We start from the raw sequence: 11,149 nt of genomic DNA on the forward strand, positions 1-11,149 counted from the left end.
TGGAGCCATCTAATTCATTAGGCACGACCCAGCTGTTTGTGATAAAGAGCAGTTCGTGGTATGAGGTGTGGTTCACTAAGCAGGAACCTGTTATCATCGTAGAAAGTGTCACTACAGAGTGAGAAGTGCAAATCTGAATGATCTGTTTTTAGTGAATTTAACTTCAAGCAGTTCACAAGCCCAAGACAACTGCAGTTTGAATTTTGCCAAAACAATTGTGCTCAGTAACCACTTTGCCTTATGCAGTAATCCCATTTCTCTATGTTTTAACCGTATTGTCACTGGAAGAATACCGACCATGTTTGGGATAAATAAGCAGTCTGAGTTGGGGAAAATAAATATTAATCAGGCCTACATGGGAATAACATTGCCTCAGAATTTAGAAAGCTATGGCTGTTGCTAAATAAGAATTTCAAATATAGGGTTGACACTCAGCTTGTGTCACAAACATTAATAGTTTTTCTGTCCCAGTACACCTGCTTAATATTAAGGTCCTTGGCTGCCTGGGTTGAAAAGAGAAAGAGCTCCCCCTGGAGGAGCTCGCATCGAACTGAAACGCGTGTTCACACAGCTGCCTCACAGCACTTGCACCCCGAGGTGCTTTCTGTGTTTGCAGGGGTTTTCAAACACACTCCGGTTTATACGCTCTCTCAGAGACAATCAATCAGAAAACAATGTCCGGTTATTATCTGACCCTCTGTCATCTTGGTGTCTTTTCTCCACAGAGCAACTTTCGGATAACAGATTGCTTGAAATATTCTGTGATTGAGGAAAACTGTACACAGTCAAATGTATTTTTTTTTTAATAGAATCAGGTAGACTGACTGATGAGGCGTCTCCAAAGCAACATATATTTAACTACTTACAGAAGGTGAGAAGAAATTGTGTCTAAAAACACCTCATTAGATATATTAACATGATCACTGTTTACTTTAAGAGGTTGCAGGAATGCCAGGAATAGTTGCTTCTTTGTAAATAAAAAAAATTAAAATGTATTCTCCCTCACTGCACCCCTGTGTCTTTAGTGTGCACAGAGCTTTAACTGCCACAATAAAATGAGTCAGGCCACTCAATTTATTATAACAATGATATTATTGCAAAATCATGAAACCCAAAAAGGGTTATTTCACAATGCTTTCACAGGGCATTTTCTGAAAACACTGGTATGAGCACAGTGTACTCGATATGGGTTGTACTTTGTTCTTTTCGGGATGCACTATTTTAAGTGCCCAGAAAATCAACTTGAGTTTAAAATGCTGTGTAGCATCTATCACAATTTGACACCCACAGGCAGAAGTGGAAAAGCTGCTTGCTTTAGTAACGTCATCAGTCTATCAATACACAGTCCAACCCTGTTGGAAACCGTGCCTCTAGAAAGGATGAAAGAGTGACTCTATTCTTTCTTCCTTCCACGCTGTAGTGTTTTAAACCAAACTATGCATATCAACTATATAAGAATGCAAACGTCAGTAAGGCTTCCAAGCCACGACGTTGCTTTTTGACTGTCACAGTCCCCAAAAAATATTTCTCTGCATATTTCTCCCGTTTTCCTTTTTGCACTGGTGTGATCGCTGTTGGTTTTCTTCCTTTCCCCCACACAGTAGCGGAAGCGTCCTCCCAGCAGCTCGTGGTAAAGCGCTCCGGAGCCGGCGGCGGCGGGTTCCTCGCGGCTCAGCGCCGCCAGTCCCACGGGATGCACAGGTCCCCGTCCTGGAGCACGGAGTAGAAGTGCGAGACGCACAGGCGGAGCCCTGGCACACAGCGGGGGGGCTCCTCCATCAGCCTCCGGCAGCAGGGGATCATCTGGGCGCTGGTCACGCTGGGCTCCTTGTACAGCCGCCCCAGAGACAGCCTCTCCAGGCAGGCCAGCACCAGGCCCCTCTCCTCGGCCTCCAGCCTGCGAGACAGGAGAGCCGGTCTTCACACCCAGGGCCGAACCCGTCCGAACCGTTAAGGCCTTTAAGCTACTTTCAGCGGCACAAACCGGCATGAACGACAGCGGTGGGCTTCAGCGTTTGTGCTGGTTTGGAAGGGGGCCAACTTCACAGAGCTCACGACTCAGCACTAGCACTCTCCGACACCGAGCACTTCTTCCTCGGGATTGAAGTGAGTGGAGTACGCTTCAGCATCGAGAGTTAATACCCAGTGCCCCAGCTGGCCCACTTCCAGGCCATTAGCCCTGTGCCTTATCCATGCACTGCTCCAGGAGCTGTACTAAAACATGTTCCCCCACCACGTGCCAGGACGAGCCATGTCAACAATCCCACACTCACTCTTCCTGTCTCCTCATTCGGCGCCGCGCCTCTTGTGCGTTCGTGCGGACGAACCAGTGCAGCGCCAAGGGCTCGCAGGTGGTGGGCAGGACGAAGTGGCCCAGCTGGTGCAGAGCAGGGCTGGCCCGGTCGCTGCCAGGGGAGAGAGCTCAGGCATCAGGGCTCAACCCACACTGGAGACTTCGCTTCAGGGCACAGGATACTCTCCCCCTCCGAATATCTTACCACTTTTAAAATCGTTTAAGCTTTTAACTTTAAAACACGTATGTAGGCAACATGTAGGCAAATTTCTCCTCTTGCTTGGTTTACACCTGTTCTACAGAACACGGGGCATTTCGTCCCTCAACTGCTAGTCCTCAAATTCAAACCAACGTATCTACTCTCCCTCAGAGTCGGCCCTTTTCAATCTTCGGGGAACTACTCTATCTCGTGTTACACCACCGCAAAATGAACCCGTGCTGCATTTAATTGTCCTCCTTACAGTCATGTCAACCCAATCCAGGCCAAGAAAATAAAACCCTGCAGATCTTTTTTTCCAGAACGTCACATTACCACAGGCTACTCCCTTAACCCGTGAAGGTCATGGGTTTGTGCTCGCCACTCCAACGTTCCCTCAAGTCTAATTCTTCTTTAAACGTCAAGGAAACTGTTCCTTACACGCGCGAGATAAAGCTCTTTACATGAAAGATAACTCGGAGGCTGTCACTCCACAGGCTCAGTGAGGACTCGGGGAAGGCAGGCGGACAGACAGACCCAGCCAGAGGCAAGCGTACTTCTCCAGCATGGCCCGGAGCCCCTGCAGGCTGTGTGGATGGAAGGGGGTCCTGCCGGAGTGCAGGCTCTTCTGCAGGGCGCTCAGGGTGCTGTGGTGCTCCTCCAGGGTCAGCACAGGCTGCAGCCTCTCCACGTAGATCACCTGCATCCCCCCGAGCAGCTGGCCCACGCGCTCCCTCAGGCCCTGCACCCGCAGCAGCAGGCCGCCGTAGCCGGGCAGCCGCTCGAACAGCTGTTGGAAGACAAGCAACCCCTCAAAACCGAGGCGCCCCGCGGCAGCCTCGCAAACGAGCTCGTTCATCTCTGTGGCACCGCTTTCGTCGCCGAGGGTCCTCTCTGCCGGTCGCGCCAGAGCCCATCCACCACCCTGTTTTTCAGGAAACGTCTGCATCACTTCCCCTAATAACACCACGCAGGAGAGGTTCGGACTCCAGGAGGCAATCGCATCTCCTTCGGAAAGATGTCAGACCGGGTAAATCCACCTAGACCTGTCTGAACGAGCCCGAGTCCCAGACAAAGGCGCTTCCAGGCTGGTCTTCCCCCCACCTCCCAGGAAGAGGAAAAACAAGCCTGGATCAGACTGACTAGCTGAAAATTGGACTGGAACAGATTTACTCTTTAACTCTGAAAAACAATGTGAAAGAAATACATTTTACAGCATCGGACCTTTGCTCCTCCTACTCATGGCTTTGAGTTCACACATGGAACCGTTGCTTACAAAACACTAAATTAGTACAAAGGGTTACATTAATTTGAAAATTGAATCAGAAAATCCTAGCCTTGATTTTTTCTGTGGAATTGAATTCCTATTTGAAGAAAACCAATCCTTTTATTATCGAGTGATTGTAAAGGAAAATAAGTGTCTTACTTTGGCCCACTGGTGATGGACATCCATTGTTCCTAGCATCACATGGCCAGCAGCACTCATTCCTGACCGGTCAGTAAATATTAATATTTGCCCTAAGGAAAGTAACGTGAGAGATTAAACCAGTCACTCAAGGACCCGAACTGCTTTGTAACCATTATCAAATTTCTGTCACAAGCAAGAATGTGAGAGTTAAAAGCACTGAAGGACAGAATATAATTCTCGTTTTGCCCCCTTTGATCTGTAACACAAACCTACAACTGAATACACCCAGCCACGCTCTCAAGACAACTGCCCCCTGTTCCAAAGGGGAACAGAACCTAGCTGCACGGTTTTGACTGACGTTCCGTTTAAAAAGACAGGGTCCATCACGATAGGGGTTCAAACCCGAGGATGCACAGGCACGGCCGGCGTGTTTGGCAGGAGCTGGAGGGGGGCCGTACCGCGGGCGTGGCGGAGGACGTCTGGGCTCTGCTGGGACAGGCGACTCAGGCTCTGCAACAGGCTGCACCTGTGAGCAACACCCCAGCTGCGCTGCCACCTGGAGAGAGCAGGACTCAGGTCTAATCATTCCCTCTCTTGAACCGCTCGCTCACTAACTCGCTTGAAGGATTTCTGCCTGAAATATTTTGCTATGCATTCAATTTCTCCTTTAGCCAAACCTTCTCCAGTTCACTCGGCTGGTGTGGAACGTTTCTATTCTTTACCGGCGTCCAGTCTTTATAATGATTCTCCGGCGGCGACTGGGCTGCGGAACAGCAGCAGATACTGTCCATGTCTTAGGATACTGAGTATTAACACTGAACTACACTACTTATCACCATACCAAGCAGTTCACATTACACATACTCAACAGAAAAAAACCTCAATCCACAAGAGAAAGTAATGTTTAAAGTCACAACACGGGAATTATGGCTACCATCCGAAGAATTGAAAAACCAATACATATCATTTTAACTGTAAATATCAACATATTCAGATTTCTATGTCCAATTTTGCCAGTGTACAATGTCTGTTATGATGCCAAGTTTATAAATAATCAAACCAGGCTCTGTACAATCATACAGGGACACAGGTGTTGAGAATACAGAGAGAATGTGGGTAAACGTCACTGCACTCACTCCACACAGTCAGGGCACTATCACTGTGTTGTGTGTAAGCAGTGCGAGGTTCATGGAACCTGTCCAGTTTCGTGTCCACTGCTGCAGAGGTTTGCAAGACAGAGGCAGTCTGAGCTGTGAAACAAACAGGCAGTAGGCCGGTCATCTTCGTACACACAGGAAGAACACTGTGCCAGATGTTAACTGCACACTTACAGATAAATAGGAGTTAACTGGCCTAACACTGTTTGGGCAGGTGCAGCTGGAGTATTGGGACACTTTTCTCAGACCAGTTTACGACCCCTTGCATGTGTTCAAATCCTTGTAGCAACTTTCCAGATGCAAAATCGAAATAGTTCTGGCTACTGGTGAAATCTCCAAAGCATCAACTCAAATCAGCAAACTGGTACAGAGGTTCATTAGAAGATTTTGAAAGGGCTTTCAAAGACGCAGGTCAGGCTGCCATCTTGGCTGATGCAGGACACAAATGTAATCGTTGATTTGACCCCGTACGCCGGCCTAGATGAGATTACTAGACCGCATAGTCTAAGAAATAAAAGAAAAGGAAAGAAAAGAAATCCCTACCTAAGCTTATAGTACTTGGAAGTCTAATGACTCAAAGTGTTGCGAGTTATTACTTATTATTATTAGTTTTTACTTAGTATTTTGTGGAACTGAAGAAACAGTTCTTCCAGAAGACTGAACTATAGCCTCTGCACTGATGGTTGTGTGGTAGAGGTTAAACTTTTAAATGTTAAAATATGCTATTAGATATAGAAAAAGAAAAACTAGTCACTTCTACACACCCAGCAACATGTGGGACCCATAAAGCAACAGTTTCAGAAGCCATGTTAGTGATCTTTTTAAAAAAATTGAGCTAGAATAGAACAGTTTGCAACATTGTTGCCTTTTCTGTTTTTTCCAGATAACTCTCTGAGCCAGGAAATGTTAAATAATTGTATTATTTTGCTAATGTAGTAAGATTTGTGGATGAAGGAAAGAATAAGCAAACTCCTAAGGGTTTTATGGTTGTTTTTATAATTTAAGTCAGAAAACTCCCACATAATCATTTTCTAGTGAGAGTCAAGATATTTCACCTGAAGGAAGGAGGATCATTTATCAAATAGCTTAACACTAAAGAGGTGTAATTACTGTTGCTAAACACAGAATATTTAAATTTAGTATAATTTCTTTGATAGCTCCAAATTATAATGGCTTGAAAGGCATTTTAAAACAAGCTTTTCTTTTTAAGATCTTAGAATGAGGAAAGTACCGTATGTCTGCGAGTCCCAGTGTCTGGCAGAGCTCTTTTTTCAGCCTCTTCAGCTCAGCTCTTCGAGGAAGGCTGTCGTTCAGCTTCTTTGTTGCTGTTGCTTCATTGCTGCTCAACCATGAGCTGTTGAAGATGCAAAGCACAATCAAGTAATGAACTTCAATTCCACCCAAAACATGCGAGCAGAAATCAACTAAACAAACTTTGACTCAAAAGAAAAATGAATCAAGGAATTCTCAGAACAATGGCCATGAAGGATGTCTTGCTAGAGCAATCCCCTGGTCAGGGGTGCAACGGAAGTGCCCCACCCATGCTTTGAAAGCATTTTGTGAACTTGCTTTCTTGCAGGTTTGAAAAACCGACGTCAAGTGTTTTGGCATTGCATTGTTCCTACCATTGGAAGAACACCGACAAAACTTAGGTGGCTGGACATGATCTAAATCAATGACTAAACTGAACGGCTAACAGAGTCCCACTTTATTGTGTCATAATCTGTTTTGGGGGGTTGATATTAACTGAATAATGGTTCTTTCAGTCAAATATATCTTACGGTATCCCTATCCCAGAGGTCTGAAGAGCACGGTACCTCAACGTAGGCTTTCCTGCTTTCCTGGCTCTGTCCAGCTGCTGCTCGGGATCCTGGGATCCTGTAAATGAATAGAAAGTCTTGTCCCACTTGATGGGTCTATAGAACGGAATTCCAGCTCCATACATCTGGGTGTCTGGGCAAACACTGGCTTTCACGTCCTGCATGTGCTCCGTGGACAAGCTGCAAGACCTCAGAACGTCCAACACCGCGCTCCGCATATCCCTCGACTGCAAGGTGAAGCTAACTGCTCGAAACCCTGTGAAAGAAAAGCGTTCGAGACCAAATGAACGTTCATCTCATTTTAAATGTACAAAAATATCCAGAAAAAGGTAAAATCCTGACTTTGAAAGCTAACAGCTTTAGAAACTTTGTCCTGATAATAAGTTGCCTACATTTACTGCTTTGCAGGTTATCAGAGGTCTGTGCATCTGACTTAGCAAGCCAGCATGATGCACACAGTACATTGACAAACCAGCCCCGACAACCCCACTGCAGTATAAACCTTTCAATTTACAAAGTGACACCTGTTGTGTACATCATCATTTGTCAGAACTTGAGCATTCAGACAGATAATATAATATATGATATAGATATATGGTGTGTGGTACTCCAGAGTACCTGAATTAAGGATTTCATGTTGAGCAGCATCTTTTTCTGCTGTTGTGTCTCGAACATAAAATGTTAGTCGTGTTGGTTTGAGGGACTGGACACCTGGCTTCTGAAGATTTTCTAAATATCCATTTAGCCGCTTGAGTGAGTTTTCATTCACCTCCTGCGAGACAAGACACTCAAATTTCCAACACCACACAGTTACAACATATAATGCACTGTACTACCTTAAAAGGCAATTGAATATTGCAATAAAAAAAAATCAAGAAAATGAAAATGCTGAAAATGTAACTTTTCACAGAAAGCACTCTCTGTTTCTGCTCACAATGCAAGCAGGCAGTTATTGCATCTTGAAGCAGGACATCACTAACACCCACAATGCAATCCTGTAATTAAGTCTCTCTCTGAAGTGGACTGCATTTAAATTGGCTTCCAGGAAACACAAAATTCTGAAATTTGTGTGCCGTCTTAAGATATTAAAGAGCTAAAACACGATGGTATATACTGTACCATAATTATATTTTTTTCCTGCAAATTTGGTGTTTGGTGTATCAAATTGTTTTGATACCTGAAGCCACAACAACACAACACAAAACAATTTTTCGTCTGAAGGAGCTGCTTACCCTCTCCCTTGGATACTGGCCAAAGAAATCTGGGTGCACTGCGAAGTAGAAGGGCCGGAGCGCGTTGACGGCTTCTGCCCCCGACAGGAGTCTTTTCTGCAGGAGCTGTGCAGCCACACGCCTGCTGCAGTCAGCTCTGTGGAAAAGGGAAACGCCCGTCACAAGACTCCAGAAGAGGACAGGGAGAGCACCCGAGACCCTGCAAACACGTCTACTCCTTACTTCTCAAACACATGCTCCTCTTCATCCAGCTGTCAAGACCAGTGCAAAAAGAGCTAAACACTAATAAACACTAATAATAATAAGGCACAACAAACAGAACAGTATATAATGTGCACCTGTCATATCTATCCATCCGCTTGCCACATGATATTTGCAATAGTGACAAATAAATGCATGGGTAAAATGAATTATAATACTGCAAATATGAATACTTCAGATTGGTGTCAAACAGACCACAGGGCTCTGATGCACTTTATCATTCCTTTCTGTTTTCGTAGACACCCACAGAAACCATTTAATGCAATTTAATTAATTCAGAATTCTGCCACTAAAACCATTTTCAATTTAAACCATTTCGCCTTAAAATGTAAAATGATGGTGCCAGAAGGCAGATACCATATGACAGTGCAGATCAATGACCGCGATATTTTAGAAACGCCCTGTGTCCATGCAGCTCTACAGACTCGTGCACTCGCACTGCTGCGCTGTCTGAAGTGGAAGAGTTTGTTCACATCCAGCCTGGAAGATCAAAGTCTGAACTGTCACACAAAGCAGCAACAGAAAAGGGGGCTCACATTAACAGCTCTAGAAAAACGGTGCCTGTGGGATAAATATTGCAACCACGGCCCAGTGAGAACATTTAAGTCTCCATCTTAGAGTATCTGTGTTTTATTAAGAAATTCAGAAAATTTTAACAAGACAACAAGAACTGAAAAACAACGTAAAAACATAAAATACCTAAAGACACACACAAAGAACAAACAGCTAAATCTTGGTTATGGCTTTTTGAAAAAAGTTTTCTTGCTGAGATAAGAGAGATTAAATCTAAGACAGAAATGATCACAGACTGTTTAGATGTGTGAAACAGTCAGGGACCTGTCCCAGACTCAAGTCTTTTTCACAACATTCAGGAAAGGAACCCGTATCACTCCACAGTGCCTGATCTATATAAACAAATCTTCTCTGTAATAGCAGAGATCATCGCACTGAACCAGCTCTTGAAACAGGGTCCAATAACACATCTCCATTCTATAAGAATCATTTTTTGGCCAGAACTATTCTGAACACCAGCGCTGACTGTTCTTCCTTTGTTAGTCTGAGTGTTGCCCCTGAACACCGAAGAGAACTAGCTCAGGGTCCAGGGGGAATATTCTTCCCAAAACAATTTCTCCCTAAAGCGTCTATTACACCTTGGGAGACGGCCAGAAGAGGTGTGGGAAGTGCCTTCAGAAGATCTGCAGCTGTCACATAAAGGAGAGACTGAAGGACGGCCTAATTTTTAAGTCTGTAGAGAATCACTTGACTTGCTCTTATAGCTACAAGGCACACGCAGGTAAAGTTTTAGACAGCATGCGCTCCTCCCACTGCTATGCCACAGCTCCATGGGCTTTACCAGCCCACAGGATAACTGCCTTCTTCAACACCTGATCTGGAGCACATTGAAAAGCCTGCAGCTGCCAGTTCCCCTCACAAACGCACTGTACTATGAACTGCAGAGTCACAGGAGAAGGAACTGTGCCAGCTGCCAGCTCAGGCTGGGCACAATTCAACCCATGTTAAATCAGTACAATGACTGCAAACAGTCAAACCCCAGGACAGAAATCTGGCTCGTCACCACCACAAGGAGCTATAACAAGGTTTACCACCTGGAAGCCAATACATATTTTAGGAACGACATTTAACAGGTTAAAGATAAACCTCTGGACTGGTATCTTAAGACTATAAAACATTTTACAATCGGAGGCAGCCATTTCACCACTCTTAACAGCTTGGATTGTGTGCGCTTAAAAGAAGACTGAAGAAAAAGCAAATTAACAAAAAAGAAGGTATATTTCTAAAGAGAGGATTGATGTGAAGTACCAGCCATGCCTGTTACATTTCACTGGAAAAAGGTTAATACAGTTTCAAGCAAATCAATAGTATGTTCTACTTTTTTAGTGCAGCTTGGTAAAATGTCAAGTGGCTCCATCGTTTGGCTGCCTGTTTAGGTCCATTCCTGCACTTCTGCATATACAGACACAACCTGCTTAATCTAAGGAGCAATCCAAAAGCATCTGTTAACTTCACGCCATGCAAATAAACGAGAATGCACTAAATATCCCATACAAGAGGCTAGCATGTACAGCGGTTATGCATAGTGTTACAGTAGTCATACATACCTCGTCAGAAACCAGGTTACAGACATCTCACTGGAAACAGTTCTTGAAATCCACAGGTGCAGAGATTCTTCTTAACCGGCAAAAAGAAATGGGCTTTTTTACGGAGTTAACTTATCGTATGAAGAGGATGCAACTGGTAATTTGGTAAAACGAGTTGTTTTCACAGAAGACATCTTTCATGAAGCGCTATGACACATCCAGAAAATGCGATTACGCAAAGGAAGAAAACACAATGCGAGATTCCAGAGATATTTTAGACGCATTATAAGGAGGAGCAGCTGTAACTGTAATCGCAATCGTTAAACCCTACCTGGCAATATGCGACACATTCACACAACGACACACGCAGTGCAACAAGACCAGCGCGCCTGCAACACATCATCCGCTGAACACAAACACACCGACACCGAGGAGCTCTCAAGTCGGCAGAAACAAATCCAGCTGCGTTTCACGCGTTTTCGGTTTTCCTAACGGTACCTCTCCGGGTGCACATTCATCATCTAAAGCTGCGGAACTATATATAACCCCAGAGCAGCAAGAGGACGAGGCTGTCACCCCAGCATCACCATTTAAAAACAACGAGCGTCGTCAGACAGAAGCAGTCGCTCACCCATTCGCTTCACTCAGACGTGACGCAGGACCGGCCGCAACCAGCGCCACCT

At 44.9% G+C, this 11,149-nt stretch overlaps 1 protein-coding gene across 5 annotated transcripts; it reads right to left on the reverse strand.

Moving 5' to 3' along the window:
* Positions 1-780: 780 nt before the first annotated feature.
* tcaim (T cell activation inhibitor, mitochondrial) lies at positions 781-11,097 on the reverse strand. 5 transcript variants are annotated; one of them, XM_088602228.1, is made up of 11 exons: positions 10,965-11,097; positions 10,488-10,554; positions 8,107-8,242; positions 7,493-7,646; positions 6,872-7,130; positions 6,286-6,408; positions 4,356-4,453; positions 3,916-4,007; positions 3,047-3,279; positions 2,274-2,405; positions 781-1,897 (listed from the first exon to the last, which is right to left on the reverse strand). In XM_088602228.1, the coding sequence occupies exons 1-11, from the start codon at positions 10,978-10,980 to the stop codon at positions 1,672-1,674; spliced, it is 1,536 nt and encodes a 511-aa protein (XP_088458354.1). In that variant the 5' UTR covers positions 10,981-11,097; the 3' UTR covers positions 781-1,671. The 5 variants fall into 5 exon arrangements, with proteins under 5 accessions (XP_088458354.1, XP_088458353.1, XP_088458352.1 ...); XM_088602227.1 differs by having other exon boundaries at positions 10,488-10,557; positions 10,965-11,090; XM_088602226.1 differs by having other exon boundaries at positions 10,488-10,557; positions 10,798-11,053.
* Between the last annotated feature and the right edge of the window lie 52 nt (positions 11,098-11,149).

The sequence above is a fragment of the Lepisosteus platostomus genome, chromosome 12 (genome assembly GCF_059453375.1).
Source record: "Lepisosteus platostomus isolate fLepPlt1 chromosome 12, fLepPlt1.hap1, whole genome shotgun sequence".
In the NCBI taxonomy this organism is placed as follows: Eukaryota; Metazoa; Chordata; class Actinopteri; order Semionotiformes; family Lepisosteidae; genus Lepisosteus; species Lepisosteus platostomus.

What these genes read in the sequence shown, in the direction of transcription:
- tcaim (XM_088602226.1), bottom strand. An exon ending in CTGGGACTCGCAGACATACG is followed by an intron (nt 4,454 to 6,285) that starts GTACTTTCCTCA and finishes TGCTCTCTCCAG; the next exon opens with GTGGCAGCGCAGCTGGGGTG. An exon ending in CTCCGGGCCATGCTGGAGAA is followed by an intron (nt 2,406 to 3,046) that starts GTACGCTTGCCT and finishes CTCCCCTGGCAG; the next exon opens with CGACCGGGCCAGCCCTGCTC.